Here is a 20,551-nt window from a genome sequence, read left to right on the forward strand (position 1 = left end):
TACGAGAGTGTTTCAAAATGTAAAAGCAAATTGAATATTTTGAGATATATAATTCAATTAGAGATACAAATAACATGTAATTTTTCTACATAATCACCCTCCTTTTCAACACACTTCTCACACCGTTGCACCAACTTGTTTATTCCACTGGAAAAAAATGTTTTTGGTTGTACCTTCAGCCAGGAATGTACCATTTCTTTGACCTCGCCATTGCTGCCATTGGCGGCCTGGAAAGATAAAATTCTGTCAAAGAACTTCTTGTATTGGCATAATTTAAAATAAGGGTAATTAAATAGGTTTATTCTATGAGTACTCTTATTAGAACATTTCAGAGAAAACTGAGAGGCAAGGTAATCAGGTAGCATCCCAAAAACTGCTTTTTAACTAATGCAGGAAAACTGGAACAGAATTCTAGACTCCATTGGCAACCAGTGAAGTTTTTGATAGTAAGGGGTAATGTGCTCCCATTTTTTTAGACCAAAGATAAGGCGAACCGCGGTGTTCTGGATTAGTCTTAATTTTTTGAGTATTTTTTTTATAAGCCCCTAAATATATAATATTACAATAATCCAAAATACTCAAAATGGATGTTTGTATGTTGGTGCGGATCAGATACTGACATCCAATTCTCTGGCCAGAACTTCTAAAGAAATGTGTCTGTTTTCACAAATAATGGCATCAGTACGATCCACCTTCTCATCAGTAATGGCCTTGCTAGGACGACTGGAGCATTCATCGGGGATTGATGTTTGCCCATTTTAAAATGCATCTACCACTCATACATTCTTCTCTCACCAATGCAGGCATCTCCATACTGTTGTAGCATTCTTCTATGAATTTCACGAGGTTTCACACCCTCTGACCACAAAAATCTGATGACTGCTCATTGCTCCTCTAGCGTGCAAACAGCTAAGGACGCCACCATTTTGTATATGGTGCCCTACCAATTAAGCACACTATGCCATCTATTGTTTATTTTATTTAGTTAGTTTTATAGCCCATCCTCCCAGGAACCCAATATCAACACTTCCTCTAAGAATGTATCTTCCCTGCGCCAGATCGTGGGGTGGGGGAAGGTTCGAGAGAGATTGAGAGGGGGAGAGATTACCAGGCAGAGAGGAAGAAGTTAGCTTAGCAGTGTTTAAAAAAAGGTTTGGATAATTTCCTAAAAGAGAAGTCCATAGGTCATTATTGAGATGGCTTGTGGAAATCCATTGCTTATTCCTAGGATAAGCAGAATAAGTTTTACTACTTGGGATCTAGTTAGGTTTTTGGGATCATGGTTGGCCACTATTGAAAACAGGATACTAGGCTTTATGGACTTTCAGTCTGTCCCAATATGGCAATTCTTATGTTCTTAAAAGACAGAACAGAGAAATGAGGGAGATACGAGTATCTGAGCTGGGCACTGGGAGGGGGTTAAGACATAGAAGGGAAAAAAGACAAAAGCACTGTGCAAAATGATGGCAAGAAATTCAAATAGTTGAAGACAAATAGTTGAAGTTTAAATAGTTGAAGACAAATAGTTCAGAGGAATGTAACATATTTCTTAGAAATAAACATTTTTGTTATTGAGTTTTAAAGATGAATAAACAGTAAAGGATTTTTTTCAGGCAGTTTTAGAGAAAAGCTGTTTCAGGTTTCTCCTTGTTTCCTACCTACTAGCCATGTTCCATTCCAATGCTGGATTTTGAGAATTTCTTTCATTTTCTGTCAATACCCCTCCTTTGCTACTTTCCTTCTCTGGTTTCAACTGATCCCACTGAGCGGTACCAATATTGATTGACTGTAGATCTATTTGGTATTGTCTGTCTTCAACTTCAGAACCAGGGTCTCGAAGTATTCCCAAATTCAAAGCTCTCCTGTAATAGGTAAAAAAAAAAAAAAAGAAGAAGTAAATTTGAAACAAACATTTACAATAAAATATTTATGCAATAGACAACTTGACAGCTTATGAAATAAGATACAAGAATCCAGATACTGAGGACTAATTTTATAAACGGGTGCCTACTGCAAATGTGTTTTCAGAAACTTATTTTAAGTTCATTTTATAGAAACACCTATTTGTCCTTATAAAAACTAGCCCTCCATTTTACGAAGCTTATTTATCACTGCCCATGGCGGTATTAGCTCTGACGCTCATAGGAATTCTATGAACATTGGGGCTAATACTGCTGCAACCAGCGATAAAAAAGTCAAATGTGGCTTCATAAAAGGGGGTAGGGCAGAAAGCACACCTTCAACCTATCCTGAAGCAGGTGTATATGTGTGCTCATACAAATTTTAAGTGTGTACATTAATGTACAGTGATATCTTGGTTTGCGAGCATAATTCGTTCCATAAGCATGCTCATAAACCAAAGTGTTCGTATATCAAAGCGAGTTTTCCCATAGGAAGTAAGGGAAATTTGGATGATTCGTTCCACATCCCAAAAAGACCCCCCCCACACACACACACACACACACACCCCCGAGGCCACTGGTGCTGCTCGCTTCCACACCACCCCTCTCCGAACCGCGGCACTTCAGGGTGAGGATCGCCGGCAGGGGAGGGGGATGATCACCATCATGGCAGGAGAGATGAGTCATCTCTCCTGCAGCGATAGTTTCAGTAGGCGGTAGGCAGGTTGCTGGAGCTGCTGAGCTGCAGCGATCAGCTCAGCGGCCTCTTTTTCGGCACTTATACCTGTTTTGACTTGGTCTAAGTCAAAACGTATAAGTGTCGACTAGACAACCTGCCTAAACTTTTGGTTGTACCTGCTGTATGCCTATGTCTAGGTTGGCCCACCTCCCGCCCACCTCCCACCCTTTCCCCTCCTCTAAAAACACCTCTTTTTGCTCTTTGTGTTTAGAGGCAGTGAAAAAGCCTAAAACCAGCTTTGATTATGGGTACCTGGATGATCAGGCTTTTTGATCGTCCAAGAACCCATTTAGGCCACTTTTTAGATGTTTTTGGGTTTGGTTTTTTTATTATGAGCCTCTTAGGGGTTTTTTAAATCAGCACTGAATGAACCAATTAAAAAATATATAAGTTAGGCGCCTATATTAGTAGGAGTCTTGATCTAGGTGCCTAACAGCAGACACCATTTATAGAATGAGGGCCTTTGTGCTTCCAGAGAAGTTGTCAAATAAAACTATTGGTTCCTCCAGCAATCCTCAATGAAGTGGATGGCTGTCTTACTCAAGGTCCACTCCCCTGGGTCCATATAGAGATAACTAAAAGTCTGCCCGGATATTGTTAACTCCAGCAATTTGCATTGCTAAGAACACCAAGAGATGGATTTCCAGTGCTAACCCCTCACTCCTGGTTACAGCCTACTTGTTAAGTTACTACTGTCACATTGTTCCAGCTGCTCAAACTTCCACTATATTTATTTATCCTGAGCATATGGCAAGGGTTGATAATCATGGTCTTCAAGGGCTACAACAGTTGGGTTTTCTGATTTCAACAATGAATATGCCTAGGATTAATTTGCATGTACCTCTTCCATTGTATACAAAAAGATCTCATGCATAATCATTGTGGAAATCTTGAAAACCCAACTGAATTATGGTCCTCAAAAACTGTGGCTACCCATCCTTGATATAAGAAGTTTGTACATTTCTAAAACTTCTGACATCCTCTTCTAGTTTTCCCAATCTTTCATCATAGCCGACTTTAGAATACTGATATTGTGGTAAATATTCCACTTTTGAAGCAACAGCATAAATGTCTTTAGCCTATTTCAAGATAGACTCAAGAGTCACAACTGGTGAATCCATTATACTCTGGGACCTTCCCCTGGTACAGTGGTAGGCAAACTCATTAGTCAAAAGAGCCAAAGATCAGCAGTACAATGATTAAGATTTATTTTGAGAACCATACCCGCTTGCGCTACAACAGCTATGTCAACCTGACTGACACCCCGCTCGCCTGCACGTAGTCGACATCGATTCGTGGAAGAGCCTAGAGAATGACACGGGGAAAAAAAATTTGGCTCCGTCTCTGCCCCATCCCCGCAAACCATCTGATCCCATCCACCCAAGCCTCAAATAGTTTTATACTAAACTTATTATAATAAAATATGAAAAGAAACAATATTCTGTACAATTGTCAATTTATAAATCAGAGTCTCCCCCCCTCTCTCTTCCCCATTTCCCTTCAGCGTCCCTAGCCCACTCTCCACTTCCTTTCAGCGCACGCACATAAAAACAAGCAAGCAATTTTATATCATTTTCATTCTATTCATTCATAGAAATTAAAGTCTAAATAATGCCAGTCACATAACAAAACATGATTTTAAAAAATAATTCCCTGCACAGTCAAGCCTGCAAGGATTACTAGATGTCTTTCAGCAGCTCCCCTCCCTCCTACCTTTGTGGCCAAGTCAAAATGATCTACCAACAATAAAATTTTTAAAAACACAAAGCACACTGTATGCAGAGAAAATGATAATTATCATTTATATTCTGTGGGTTTTCAAAGAGGTCAAGGCAGATGACTTTATGCAATGTCACCTCAGTAACAACTATACAAAAATAGACAAATATACCCCCTCCCTTTGTACTAAACCGCAATAGCGGTTTTTAGTGCAGGGAGCTGTGCTGAATGCCCTGCACTGCTCTCGATGATCATAGGCTCCCTGAGCTAAAAAACGCTATTGCTGTTTAGTAAAAGGGGGCCATAGTGCAAAATATAGACAGCAGATATTAATTCTCAAAACAGACACATTTTGATCAGTAAATTGAAAATAAAATCATTTTTCCTACCTTTGTTGCCTGGTAATTTCATCAGTCTCTGGTTGCACTTTATTCTTCTGACTGTGCATCCAATATTTCTTCCCTTCTTTCAGCCTCCTGTATGCTTCCTCTCTTCCAGACCTCATTCCCTCCTCCAACTTTTTCTTTCTTTCATCCTGCCCCTTCTTTCTTTCTCTCTTTATGCCCTCTTTCTTTATGTATGTATGTCTTTCTCTCTCTCCATTCCCCCTTTCTTTCTGTCTGTCTTTCTCTCTCCATGCATGCCCCCTTTATGTCTTTCTCCCTATCTTTCTCTCTCCATGCCCCCTTTCTGTCTGTCTCCCTGTCTCTCATCTCCCTTCTTTCTTTCTGTCTCCCTGCCCCCCTTTTCTTTCTCCCTGCCCTCCCCCAAGCCACCGCCATTGGGGAACAGGCCGCCAACGCCGCAGTGCAATAGGCTATCGCCGCCATCAGGTAACAGGCCACCACCAAGTTCTGAGCTCTCCCTGCTTTCCTTCCCTATAAAGAGGATGCTGAAGCACCGGGCTGACCAACTTTTGCCACCCGACATCAATTCTAACGTTGGAGAGGAAGTTCCAGGCCAGCCAGGCAGCAATTGGCTGGCCCAGAACTTCCTCTCCAATGCCAGAAGTTGGTCAGCCCGGTGCTTCAGCATCCTCTTTAGAGGAAAGGGAAGCAAGTTGTGCACCCTTGCTCTAGCTAGCTGAGCTGCGAGCCACACTCAAGTGGCTAAAGAGCCATAGTTTGCCAACCACTGCCCTGGTAGAATACCTTACACTCTCAGGTAGATCTTCTGCTCCAGATATGCTTAGAGAAAAGTAAATACTTAGTTTGAACTCTCAATATATCACATTCTGTGGCTTTAGTATTTTCATTATTTTTTTTTTTTTACTATTCCCAAACTGTTTTAAATACTTTTGTCATAAGGCATTAAAATTACTTTATAACATTTCCTCTATGTTAACTTGTAGTTTAAACTCGGTTAAATGAAGTTAGTGAGCATTAAATTTTATAAAGCACATTAATAAACCAAATACATGCTAACATATGCATATCCCTAATATCTTTCAAGTTGGGCAGATTTATTTTTGTAAGTACACATGACACATCCACACAAAACTTCACAACTTGAATAATATCCAGGCATTCTGACATGAATGCAGCTCAAAAAAATCTAAAGTCTACATAACTCTCACAACAAATGCTTGCAGTTGAAATATCTGTGCTCAACCACAGTGTTATGGAGTCGAGCCCCTGTAATATGTGATATGTCTCACAGTGTTGACTACCCAGACAGGATTATATATAAACATCAGCCTTTTGGTTCTCACATACAGTAATGTTAAACAGTTGTCTGAATGTTTTTACTCTATTACCATCTTGTATCCAGAAAAACTCTGCTAACATTATAGTGGGTTCTTGCTATTTGTGCGTTCAGTATTCATGATTTCGTGTATCCATGGGTACGTGAATTGTGATCACTATTTGCAACACTGTGTTTGTGTATTTACGGACCTATGCATTTAAAATTGGCCTTATTTGCTTTCCTTTCGGCTTCTGAGCATGGCCACCAAACATCCAGTGAATGAGATGCAAGCAACTAAATGCAAAAAGAAAGAAACATATGATGTGTCTTAGTGACAAAATATGTGTGTTAGATGGGCTTTGCTCTGGCAAGTCTGTTTCTGCTGTTAGCCACAAGTTTAATGTTAATGAATCAACAATTTGATCCATCCAGCAAAAAGAGGATTTGCGAAGCTGCACCAGAAAGTTTCAAAGCAGTAGTGGTTTGTGATGAGTCAATGGAAAAGATGGAGAAGCAACTCAATTTGTGGATAATGCAAATGGTAGATGAAAAATAAAGCAGAGTGAACAATATTGTTGGAGGATGAAAGCCAAAGAAATTTTTAAACATGTCACTCAGGGCCAAAAAAACATGACACCATTTTCTGCGAGATCAGGTTAGCTAGTGCGTTTTAAAAACCAATATGCACAAAAAAATATAAGTCTTTCTGGAGAGGCAGGTTCAGCTGACAATGAAGCTGAAGAATTTAAAAGAATACCTGCTAACTGTAATTGATGAAAAGGGGAATGTGCCAGGCCAGGTCTTCAATGAGACTGATTTATTTTACAAGCAGACTAGGAAATGGACATATATAATGAAACTGGCAGAAAAAAGCCCAGGATTTAAGGCATTTAAAGCTTGTACCACCGTTACTGTGTGCCAGTGCCAAGGGCAATTTTGAATGCAAACTTCTTATTGGTCTAAAGAGCCCAAAATCCTCACACACTTAAAGGAAAGAATCTGAACTGCATGACAGTCCATTGGAGGTGGAACCATAAAGCTTGGATGACATCCAAATTATTCTGGGACTAGTGTTTTAGCCCGTTACATTTGTTAAAGTAACGGGTGCTAGAATAGCCCCACCTATACCCTGACCCCACCCATGGCCCTTCATCTGGCCTCCTGGACCCCCATTAATTACCCGAGGCAGCAGCAGCAGTCTTGACGTACCATCTCATCCTCCCTCAGTGCCCCAAAGCAGCAGTGGTCCTACCATTTACATCTCTCCCTTTCCCCCTTTCGTCCCCCTCTACCATCTCTCTCTGACCCTGCTGTACCCCTTTTCCATCTTTCCCTTTCCTGTCCCCTCCGTTGTTCCCCAAGGCCATCTCTCTCTCTCCTGCTCCCTCCATGCTCCCTAGTCTATCTCTCCCTGTCCCCTTGTAGCCTCTCTGTCCTTCTCATCCATCTCCCAAATCTGACATCTCTCTCTTCTGTACACCATCCCTGAGTCTCTCTCTCCTTTCCTCATTTGACTCCAACATCTCTCCCTTCTCCCACTTCCTCCCCCCCCCCCGAATCCGGCATCTCCTGCCTCTGCGGAGCTCTCCCTTTCTCTTTACTCTTCCGACCACCTCTAAACAGCTACTCAATTTAATTTACATAACATCCTTGTTTGAAAGCTGCTATATACAGAGACAGGGCACCTCTTCCCTTCGGGGCCTCACTCAGCCTTTAGTCTACAAATTATTACAGCTAATATTATTACTCTCAAGCCAAATGGAAGTACCAGAGCACATACCCGAACAGTCACAACCCCGCTTCACCTTCCATGGCTCTCACGCTCCAATTTTTTGATCCACCGTTTCTGCTCTAGTCCTCCTTTTACCATCTTCCCCTTTCCTGTCCCCTCTGTCGAGGGAGCGAGATTTTGCTTGCGGTCCTCTCTGCTGCTCCCCTTCCCAGCATATAATGCTGTTACTCTCACACCCTTGGGCCACCTCAGCGGATGCTTCCCTGCTTGGCGGTGACTTTTATACCCTCAGGCTGGGTAGCTATACATCCCTGTTGAAGCATAAGGCTTACTTGGTTCTTTAGCAAAGTTTATTTTTAAGTTCAAAGCTGCGGCGGTGGCTCCTCTCTCAATCCCCGCCTGCATCGGAAGCCTTCTCTGACGCAGGTGCAGCTCGAGAGAGGAGTTGTCGCCGCGGCTTTGAACTTAAAAATAAACATCGGCCGTGAAGTGTAAGGGAGACAGAGCCAGCAAGACCGCACATCACCTGTGAGATAGGGACCGTTGTATGTGCACATGCGCACTCCTGCTGGCCACAAACATACGAATTACAGAACACACAGGTAGGAGTGCACATGCGCGCTTAGCGTTTTATTATAGTAGATTGGTTCAACAACTGTTTCATTCCAGAACTTGAATGTTATCTCCAATATTTTCTCTCCGCTATGGCCTTGTCTTCCCTGAGTGCCTCATTTACGCCTCAGTCATCTAGCGGTTCAACTGATTCTTTTCCTGGTTTCTTGCTTTAATATACCTAAAAATGGGCTTTGAAGGTGTAGCAGAAAGCACAAACAGAAAGGGGAATCCATAATGAGCTTTGCTCAAAAAATCAACAGAGAAGGATTCATTGACATGACACATGAAGATGTTGAAGAAATTTTGTAAGACTGCCATAGAGTCCAACAATGAAAACCTGGACAAGATGACATAAAAGGTGTCAGAGACAGTGATGACAAAGAGGCATCAAACATTCCAAACATCATGGCTTTCATGTCTGCAAAAAATAGCAGAATGGGATCAACATTGGAAAAAATGATCAGTAACATGGAAGAATATGATCCCATGCTGGAGTGCAGTCTAAAATTAAAGTGTATGGCAAGCTCTGCATTTGCCCCTTATGTTGAGACACTTAAGGACTTGAGAAGGAAAGCCAAGCAGACAAGGCTGTCAGTTTTTTCAATTGAGAGACGAGACTCATGCGCCAGCGGTTGATGTGACAAAAGTTGACTTGCCAGCCTTGACACATGAGCCAGAGGTTGATCAGGCTGAAGTCGACCTACTACTGTCGACATCTTCTACTGTCATTCTGGAGCTGCAAGGCTGTCCCTCTTCAGAAGTTGACATTGTGTGATACAGTACAGAACACACCTGAAATTGTTGTGTAAAGCTATTTTCAAGCAATGTTTTCATAATGCTAACATGTCTTTATACACTGCATATGTCTGTTTCCCAGTCTGTGCTGTAGCTTTCTAGTTTGGCACCATTTTGTCCTAATGATGAGAAAGCTACAAAACTGTTGCTTAAAGGGACACAGATAGGGAGCAGAAAAACCTCACAAAACAACTATATGTAAACATATACTGAATTTTCTTTAATATTATAATTTATAATACGGGGTCCTCAGTGTGAGGTACTAAGCTCCAAGGAGCAGATTACCAGGTACCTGCTCACCTGCTTAAAGCCAAAGGGAGAAACCCCATGGGTTCCTGTCGCACACCATCACAGGCACCCCGAATATGTGCTAATATAATGACCGTAAAGGTGCATTATGTGATTAAACTAAATGCCACAAAAACAATAAAAAGTTTGAGCCAACGGACAGCAAACGGCAAAACAAATGTATTCAGCAAGCAATAAATATTTATTTAACTTAAAGCAATGGAACCTGATAGTCTGTTAATTGTGTTTTCCACTGTTAATACAGGCACCGCATTCCTCGGGCTGTAGAGTAGATAGACGATGTTCATACAAATATCCAAAGATGTCTGACCAAGCCCAATTTCAAGGCTAAGAAGCCCCTTCCTCAGAGATTGACAAACTACCAACTACAGCTCCAAGCAAAAGCCACAAATGCCACAGATCCGAAAGCTACAAGTGGGCCACTTACAGCTTTCGGATCTATGGCATTTGTGGCTTTTGCTTGGAGCTGTAGTTGGGTTTTTTTCTTTGCCTTCAATGTTCTTTACTTTCCATGTGGTACTTTCTTTTCCTCCCTCTTATTATATATCTCTGTAATATCAGTGATGTCTTCTCTTGCATGCTTAATTAGAGCGGAGATATAGGGTCTACATGAATAGTGCACAGGACACGGATACGGAGAATCCAGCTGCTGAGCTAAGTTATTTATTTGACTTTGTGAGCGGAGACATGGCGCATTTGTTGTCTGTGCTCTGACCTGTTCGTTTTTCTATTTATTATTGACTGGGCACGGAGATTTAACATAGACTTGAACTATAGCATATGAACTGATAAATTTTGCCTCCTCAGCTGGACTATTTATAATATATGAACTGATAAATTTTGCTTTCTCAGTTGGACTAATTGTTTACTAAATTATTAATCTATTTATTTATTCATAAATTTGGACACAGATTATGGCACTCTGAGTAGACTCTAACATGAATTGTTGACACAGTCCGTTGCAACTTTTCATTATTATTTTTGGGATTTTTTGACTTTTTTTGATTCTTTGAGTTTTTGGATTGGGGTATTTTTCAAACACCTTTATTTATTTTTCTTTGCTCCCCACACCGGATGCATGTTTGCACTTTATATTTATATTCATTCATTTATATTTACTCATCCAGGTTAAATATATAATATTGAGGAGATTATGATATAAGGGGCAGGATTTATTTTGACTGTTGTCTAAGTGCTAGTCACTCATGAATTCCTGCCCGGGGTTTTTGGTTACTCGTGGGGAAAATTGGGCCAGTATTGAACTCCCTTATTTCTTCTTTTCCATTCAATGATTGAGTTTATAGTGCAACTGTTTTTTCCAGTGGGGGGTTTAACATAGAAAATCATTTACCAATTGTTTTGGCATTTGTGTTATATTTTTATTGGTAAATATTATTTTGGTTTTTTGAAGCCTAATTAGATTGTGAGCATGTTTGGGACAGAGAGAGTAGCTCAATCCCTATATTTAGAATTGTAAACCGCTTAATATCTATGTTCAAGAAGTATATCAAATGCAATCCAATCTACTCCTTGAAAGGCTTCACTTAACACAAGACTATCTTTACTTGAGGAAGCAGATGAAAGCTTAGCTCTTTAACCAGGCCTTTAATGGAAGAAGTAACTATTTTGCTACACACATGAAGAAGTAACTATCTTGCCACACACACACACACACAGGAATGACATCGGTTGCACATAATTAGCAGGACATGTTTAGCCACTCCTACCCTAGCTGAGAATTCTGATCTCTAATGCAACTTCTTTAAATCAGCCCCTTATTTTCTTACTCTTGCTACTCTATCATATCTATCTATATTCTCCATCTTTGCTTACACCCTATGCTGTCAATTAAAATGTTTTACCATATAGACCAGGGGTCTCAAAGTCCCTCCTTGAGGGCCGCAATCCAGTCGGGTTTTCAGGATTTCCCCAATGAATATGCATTGAAAGCAGTGCTTGCACATAGATGTCATGCATATTCATTGGGGAAATTCTGAAAACCCGACTGGATTGCGGCCCTCAAGGAAGGACTTTGAGACCCCTAATATAGACTCTATATGGTAAAACATTTTAATTGACAGCATAGGGTGTAAGCAAAGATGGAGAATATATTATAGAGTGTGGACATGCCATACTTTGATTTTGAATATTTTTCCTGCTGTAATTGTTTATTGCTTATGTTTTACTTATTCTTGCTGTATACTGAGCCTTGTATGAATTCCTTCCAAAAGACAGTAAATAAATCCTAATAAATAAATAAATAATACAAAGCCGCGGTTCAGGTTTCTACTGCGGGCCAGTGAGGTAAATGATCTGACGCTAATAGAATTCCTATGAGAATGAGAGCATTTACCTTGAGGGCCATGGCTGTTACAATGTGTCTGTCATTTTTGTTACAGCAGAGTACTATGGGTACCATGTTTCAAAGATTGCATAATCTTAAGCTAGCAAAATAATATAGCAATACAGGAGCCGCAGTTTCTGTTTCTTTAAAGGTCTACCTCAGCTTTGTAAAAAGAGCCGTAATTGTTGTACCAAAGTACTGTACATTGTAAAGATTTAATTTTTCCATCTGTAGGAGAGTGCAAGGAAATTGGAAATGAAAAATTAAAACATTTTCACATACTCATTTTTTTTTTTTTTTAAATTGATCAATAAAGTAGATCAGGATCATAAGGCCCATGAATTTGCACAGTTTTCTTATCATTGCAATGTAATAAATCCCAGCTAATCTTTCACGTTCCCTGCACTTCACTGTAATAAGAAACTCTGTCTTTCTTTCATGCTTCTATATCTGATTTTCCATTAACTACTGTACTAATAGGTTGAATCCTCATAGCATGAAGTCTTGTTTTACATTTTTCTTCTACCAATAAAGATCTAGACCTATCAGTAATTTTAGGTTGTTAGAAGTCAGCACTAGATTTTGTGCATCCCTAAGCAATATTAGGGCATCGGTCAGAGTGCTCATTTTAATATCAATGACCTCATTTTAATACTAATAAGCTTTTTTGCATAGCAGAGTCGGAGGCTGGAATGAACGCCTGGAAAAGGCTTCAGTGAGCTATTGTGTGCATCAATCAGTAAATTGCTTTGTCGCTAAACCAGTTCAAAATGCACGGTGAGTTTAGTGTATCTGGGCCACCATCCCCAGCTCCTTTCGGACCTTATGTCTTCTCAGATCTTTGATTCCACAAACCCAGCCCTCAGTTTTGGCTGAAACATGTTCAGAGGACCTGGCAGTGTCTGTTCACAGATCACTGGCAAAACCTCACCAAGAATAATGTACCAAATGTTGAGGCCATGCTTTTGGGTAAATGCTGCTGCTGTAAAGACCAATCTCACATATTTGCACAACTTTCATTAAAGTTAGATGCTTAATGTGTGTCTCACTATCTCTCTAACAAAACTCCTGCAATTCTGTTCTTTACTTATTATTTTACATTAAAAAAAATTTCTATTTTACAATTAAATTTTAGGGGTCCATTTTAAACTTGGCCATCTATATTCTTTACTTAATGGAACCCTAAAAATAGCACATCCGGCAAAGCTATGTGTGGTGAACAAAATAAAATGCATATGAAAAAACAAGCAAGAAAAAAAAAAAAAAAACAACTTAATACATTAACAACTATAAGTTTATTTATGATGCGCAGGAGTGATGCTTAGATGGCAGTTTCAGCAGTGAGGAAATGAGGCCAATGCCGGATGGACTTCTACAATCTGTGTCCCAAATATGGCAGGACAGATCAGGATAGACTGGAGAGGGTTTTAATGGTGATTTCAGCAGTGGGTAGGGCCAGTTCAGGACAGACCTTTTTACACTCTGAACCCCGAAGATCAAGTATGCATATTTTATACTATATACTATGAGTGCAAATGGTGTATATCTCAGTGGGAGAGGTTAAAACATCATAAAGTGGAAATTAGAAAGTAAAATGTTATAGTAATACTGTTGCATGTTGGCTCAGTAACAATTTAATAATGAATGTGACTGTTGGGCAGATTGAATGGATCATGCAGGTCTTTGTCTGTCTCATTTATTACCATGTGTTACTGTGTAAAAGCAAACTGTTTGGTAAAACAATACAAAAGATCATAACTTCTCCAGCTTACAAAATTGATAGCATAATGCTATTGACATTGATATTTTTATGTTTTTTATGGTTTTAATGTATATTAAGCTTTGGGTGTTATGTTGTGCATTATAAAAATGTAATAAATTAATAAAATAAATTTACAAAGCTCATTTGAATACAATGGGGCTCATAATCGAAAGAGAAATACATCTAAAATCCTGTCTAAATTGGCACTTGGACGATTAATAAGACAAGTCGTCCAAGTGCTGATAACCGAAACGGGTTCTAGACATATCTAAAAATGACTTAGGCCTTTTCAGTGCTGCTGTACGCCCAGAGCTAAAAGGGGCGTTTCAGAAGGAGTGGTCAGGACAGGATTTGGGCGGGACGTGGCCGACCTAGACATAGTCGTACTGCAAGTATAACCGAAAGTTCAACAAGGCTGCCTAGACGGAACTTTTGCGTAGCAATTTAGGCGATGTAAAAACAGGTCTAAGTGCCCAGAAGATATTCAAAGTGACCAGATAACCACTGTAGAGACAAAGTACAGACCCCCCCACACACATACACACACCCCACAAAAATTGGAATAAAAACTTTACATTTCTGCCTCCAGAACATCAGCACCAAGCATTGAAAGCCTAGTAGAGCTACAGAGGTGGCTTAAGTAGTCGGGGGGGGGGGGGGGGCTGGCTAGTGAACCATAGAGAGAACACAAGCCCATAAGCCATTCTAACCACTGCATTCATGGTGAAAAATGTGAGTCCACCAAAACCTCACTGTACTGCCACATAGGTGGCACTTGCAGCCATAAGGGCTATTGGAGTGGTAGACAGGTGGGTCTAGTAGGTTTGGGGGGGGGGCACCATGGCCTATAAGGGAGTTGTGGTAAGATGTTTATGTGGCACCCTTTTTATGAAGTTTGCAGCAGTGCCCTGTAAGGTGCCCCACTACTGTGTTGCTATGTCTGGGTGTCCAGTCCATCACTTTGCTGGGTCCTCTCATGTCCAAAAGGTCTTGTTTTAGGCGTTTTTGATTTGGATGAATTTTTAGACGACAATGGGGTATAAAGATAGACAACTTAGCGGTCTGGATGATTAAACAGCAGGACGTGCAGGTAGACGTTTCTTGGAAAAAAAAATATGTTGGACATATTGTTTGAGAATGGACTTTAGACACTGCTGACTTTGGGCGACTAGTGACTTAGGCCCAAAACGGACTTAGACGTTTCTTTTGATTATGCTCCTAAACGCTTATGAAAAGATGGAAGATTTGTCTCCTTAGATAAAACAGCCAGCAAAGAATTCTAAAACAAAAGGGCAACTACATGAAAAGCAGCTGTGTGAATCCTCGGGTGCTGAGCAACATGCACTGATGGTACAGATAACACAAATGAAGTGGCTCAGCAGAGCGAGTAGTATGCCACCTAAGAAACTAGCACATCACTAAGATAGCAGAGTACCTTATGTAGTAGCTTAAACACCAGACAAACACAATATAGCATTTTCCTGTTCAAGCAAGTACAGGATGTTGAGAATGCTTTATGTGCTCTGGCTTAAGGACTGATTCTGATTCCTGACTTAATTGCATTTTGTTCTTTGGCTGACCCCTGATGCAGGCATTGTATGCCAAAACATGGCCTGTTTTGGGTCAACAAAGACATGTCCAGGTCAACAAAGACAAGTTCTTGATCATTAAGGCCCTTTGCGCTTTTTTGCTCTATAATACCTTAAAACACCAGACAGCAGATTTAAACTGTATCTGGTTAACAAACCAATGAAGGGAATACAAAATGAGCATTATCCAAGCTTAAGGCTCAAAAGAGGTCAGAAGCCAACATTTCACCAACTGCATTATAAAATTAAAATCTGTTGGCATAGCAGTCATCATTAGGAGAGATATATTGCAGATACACTGCTCAGAAGTGGAGTGAGAAGCACAATACCTCTTGACCTTAGAAAGACTGACCAAGAAAAATCCTTTAAAATTATAAAATGAATCCACAGAATAAAATACAGACAAGACCACTGTGGGAAAAGGGAAGACTTCTTCTGGTCCCCCCCCCCCCCCCCCTCCGGATATATCTCTAGGTCAGTTGTATTACTTCCACTATATACAAATCTCTCTTATATGTATTCAATAGGGATATCTTAAAAACCTGATCTGGATTTAGTCCTCAAGGAATAGGAATGAATACACTGTTCTAGAGGCTGCTGCTGTTTTAAGGTTTAAGTACACAAAGGTATTATTCATGGAATTATGATTACTGTAATACATCAAAATATGTCTGTAACCTTTAAAATACTATGTATAATCTTCTTAACCTTCTCTCCTAGAGGTCAAATTCAACAAGTCTTGATGTCATTTATTTCTTTTACTGAAGTATATTTCCAGGAATGCCAGCATTATAATATATATTACAAATTACTAAGTGACATTAGGTCATATGTTAAGGGTGCTTATTTGCTTTGGCTAATCTAAATAAAGGCTGAACTATATTTCTGGAAATATTAACCAAAACAAAATCACTAAATGACACATCTTGTCAAGCCTTGCTTGAATTCCTTTCCAAACATTAAACATGTGGTTATTTGTGCACTGGCACAGTAACATACATAATCTGCCACCAAAAAATTGAGTTTTTATTTTTATTACTCCAGAGCAATCAACATTCTTGGCCAACAAAATCTAGAACAAAAGTTACGCCTCCTCCACTAATTTTGCTAAATAAGAACACTAGAAAGACACAATACATTTTTAGATCAGAAATATACTACTAAAAGTCATTTAAGCATCTGTGCTTTCTTATTTTTAAAGGAAAAATTCCTGTTATCAAAAGCATTTTTGGCCTGCATAAACATGGGGAGTACCGACCTAGAGTCATGTTGTGGTGATATGGCCAACTGCCTAAATAGTGATATTTCAATAGGTTTTAACTTCTGAGTACCCCAAAGATACTGAAAGAAGTTACATAACAATAAAGCCTATGTACTAGAGCAGTGGTTCCCAACCCTGTCCTGGAGGACCACCAGCCAGTCAGGTTTTCAGGATAGCCCTAATGAATATGCATGGAGCAGATTTGCATGACTGCCATCTCTCTCATGCATATTCATTAGAGTTATTCTAAAAACCCAACTGGCTGGTGGTCCTCAAGGGCAAGGTTGGGAACCACTGTACTAGAGGTTAGTGTGCACATTAAGGGTATTTGCCATATATCCAAAATAGAGGCCCATGCACTAAACAAATAATTTTCTAAAGAAATTTTTTGTGGGTAAACTCTGTTGAAGGCCTCTTGTAAAATTACCCCATGTGTAAAAGGAAGATGTGTCTAGGGAAAAGTTTGGGTAGAGCAAGAGCAGAGTCATAAGGTACAACAATAAGTAATAAAATACTCACCTGTACACATTCCTCTGCACTGTCCTTTTATACTAATTTCCAAGATTGCATAAGTGTACATGAGTGCCTTTAGAATACTATTTTATAAAGGAATAAATGTCCATGGGTCTTTGGTTAAAAGCCTCAAAGTAGGTGCCTACTTGGTCTCCCAATCGAGATAACTTTTTACATTACCCTCCACAGAGCTAGCATATGAGGGCTGTTCAAAAAGTATTAGAACTTTATTCATAAAAAATACTCATATTCAAATACAACAATCTTATACTAATCTCCTTCAAAGTAGTCCCCTTGGGTTGCCACACTAGTTGGAACACTTCTTTTGAGATTGCTTGCAACTGATCCATCACATTCTGCATGATGTCTTCTCTTGACTGAAATCTGGTCCTTCTCAGCTTGGGGAAAAGCCAGAAGTCACATGGAGCAATGTTGGGAGAGTAGGGAGCCTGAGGAATCACAGGTGTGTTGTGTTTGGCCAGGAAACTCCATATCAAATGTGAAGAATGAGGGGAGGATTTTTTTTTTAAAAAAAAGGGTCTGGATGTGCAGGGGAAATATAAATTTACTGAGACATCAGTTGATATTGTGGTATTTCTTGTGGTTCCTTTTTATTAAAATATTATAATGGATTTAAAAATTTTTTCATTAAATGTTAATGGCCTCAATCATCCAATTAAAAGGAAGAAAATGCTTTATTTCATGAAACAACAGAATAAGGATATATGCTATCTCCAAGAAACACACTTATCAGCCACAGAATCAAAGAAATTAAAGGGGGGGGGGGGCTAAAGCATTGTTCTTTTTGTCCCCGCTGTAGGAAAGAAGGATGGGGTAGCAATTTTGGAGCATAAAAAATGTTCAGCTATGTTTAATTTAATTGCTGCGGATCCATTAGGAAGATGGTTACATGTGGATATGAGATTGAGGGAGAGTTCAAACTGTGAAAATGATGATTTTGCCTGTGATTTGTTACCAAATCAGTATGCTACCAGTTTATTTTCCAGGGTCCTTTTATAAAAAGTTAAAATAGTATACTGATTAAATTTGTTTGGCTGAGTAAAATTGCAATAATTGCTTTAGTATCTTTACAAAAACCAATTGTGGAGGATGGGGTAAATTTTCCCAATTTTTATAGGTATCAACAATTCTATATTATGTGTCAGGGTATGTATTGGATCCTCCCAGAGCTCATGGAAAGTCTCCCGGATTGGTTATGGTTGGAATGGCAACTCCTGTCTCCACTGCGTCTAAGTCACGATGCCTAGATTATATAAAGAGAATAGAATATTAGTAGATACATGGAAAACCTAAAAATATGTGAATAATTTAACATCTATTCCATTTCATAAGTCAACATATCAAACCTTATGGCTGAACTCCAAGATTCAAATTGGCGGATTCAAGGTCATCTGGAAATATTGGATGAAGGCAGGTATACTTACTTTAGATGATGTTATTGTTGATGGTAAGCTGCTTGATTTTTCACAATTGCAACATAAATTTGGTCTTAACAAATCACAAAGTTATAGATAGTTGCAGTTGAAGCAGGCTATTCAGGTGGGGTTCCCTGAATGGAAAAATCTTAGTAGTCAGTATAGTTTGCCAATGTTATGTTTCTAGGTGGACTTTCTGGGACACCAGGCTGCTCAGTGGTACAAATTAATATCTGGCTTTTTAATTAAGAAATCAAAAACTGGTCTACAGGACATTTGGAGCATTGAGATAAAGCATCAAATTACTGCGTCTCAATGGCCACAAATTTGGTCTTGGAGGATGAGATGTACAGTGTCGGCATCTATGAGACAAACTTGGTTTTTCTTGTTGCATAGAGCATTTTGGACCCCAGTTTGTTTACAAAAGTTAGATAGCTCTAAGTCTAATAGATGCTGGCACTGTCATCTCGAAGCTGGGACATTAGATCACTTGTTATTCTATTGTCCATTGATACTAGCTTTTTGGAAATAAATTTGTGGTCAAATAAATGATTTGTTAGAAGATCCGGTTGCATTAACTTATGATACTGTGTTATTCGGCACATCAATGAGAGCGAAGAGTCAAATTTCATCTTAAATAATAAAATGCTAGCCCGCGCATGCGCACTAGCGACCCATGTTCCCTGATCCCTTTTCTGTAGTGGTGTGGCCGCACAACTGCGCATGCCCGCTTAATACGTCACTGGCAGAAGACGAACCGTCACAGAGGGAGTGAACACCGAGTCCTGTGGCACATCCGGATTGTGAGCAGTCCTGCCTTCGGTCCTGTCCCTGTTAAACCAGCTGGCAATAACAAAGCCAGATGCCATGGGTTCTTCCCTTTTTCCAAATTGCTAAAGGCTCTGCCGGTCTCGATCCTGCCCATCTCTGAAGTTACTTCTTGATTTTGAGGGGCGGGATCGAGACCGGCAGAGCCTATAGCGATTTAGTAAGAGGGAAAGCCCCCATGATGTCTGGCTTCGTTATTGCCAGCCGGTTTAGTGGGACAGAGACAGGACCGGGGGGGGGGGTGTTCTGGGAGGAGAGGAATCGCGGCCACTCAGCGCCCCCACCGAGGAGCCCAGCAACTTTCCGCTGCCCGGGATCCGAGTCATTCTTCTACCCCCTTTCCCTTCCCCCAGTCGCGACTACAAACGCGGGCCCGAGTCCTTTGCCGCCTCCCCCCCTTCCCTTCCCGCGGGCCTGACTACACATGGCGATTCAGCAGCGTGTGCAGCACTCTTCACACGCTGCTTCGGGCCCTTCTACTGGCCTGATTTCCTCCGGACGTGCCAGAGTAAATCAGGCCAGTAGAAGGACCCGAAGTAGCGTGTGATGACTGCTGCACACGCTGCTGAATCGCCATGTGTAGTCGGGCCCGCGGGAAGGGAAGGGGGGGAGGCGGCAAAGGACTCGGGCCCGCGTTTGTAGTCGCGACTGTGGGAAGGGAAAGGGGGTAGAGGAAATGCTAATGCTGCTGCACAGGGAACTGATGTGGGGGGGAGGGAAATGGAAAGGGGAGGGAATGCTGCTTTGGACAGACAAACAGAGGGAGGAAGGGAGACAAAGAAAAGAAGAAAGACACAGGGGCAGGTGCACAGGGAACTGGTGTGGGGGGAGGGAATGCTGCTTTGGACAGACAGAGGGAGGAAGGGAGACAGAAATAAAAGAACAAAGACACAGGGGCAGGTGCACAGGGAACTGGTATGGGGGGAGGGAAATGGAGGGGGAGGGAATGCTGCTTCGGACAGACAGACAGAGAGAGGAAGGGAGACAGAAAGAAAAGAAGAAAGACACAGGGGCAGGGAGATATACAGAAAGACAAACAGACAAAGGGGGCCAGGGACAGAGACAGACAGAAAGAAAGACAGTGGGAGTTGCGTCAGGAGGGGTTCGGGATGCCGCAGAGGGAACTTTTCCAATGGGTGCAACTGGGCGGCTGTCGGGAACCTCTGATCAGGGGCAGAACAAGGTAAGTGTATCATAGGGATAAGAAGGAGGAGGGAGGGGAGAAAAAGGAAGGGACGCCTACTGCTGGACAGGGGGAGAAGGAAGGTGTTGCTGGATAGGGGGGAGGTAAAACAAAGGGAGAAGGGCTGCTGCTGCATAAG

The 20,551-nt window shown here is 40.8% G+C and overlaps 1 protein-coding gene across 8 annotated transcripts in view; it reads right to left on the reverse strand.

Moving 5' to 3' along the window:
* Positions 1–20,551, reverse strand: part of VPS13B (vacuolar protein sorting 13 homolog B) — a 1,237,203-nt gene that overhangs the window by 499,826 nt on the left and 716,826 nt on the right. For all 8 annotated transcript variants that reach the window (XM_033933145.1, XM_033933154.1, XM_033933146.1 and 5 more), the window contains one exon: positions 1,659–1,862. In XM_033933145.1, the coding sequence (XP_033789036.1) occupies positions 1,659–1,862 (204 nt within the window). The remainder of the gene's footprint in view (positions 1–1,658; positions 1,863–20,551) is intronic.

Source organism: Geotrypetes seraphini, chromosome 2 (genome assembly GCF_902459505.1).
Source record: "Geotrypetes seraphini chromosome 2, aGeoSer1.1, whole genome shotgun sequence".
NCBI classification, from domain to species: domain Eukaryota; kingdom Metazoa; phylum Chordata; class Amphibia; order Gymnophiona; family Dermophiidae; genus Geotrypetes; species Geotrypetes seraphini.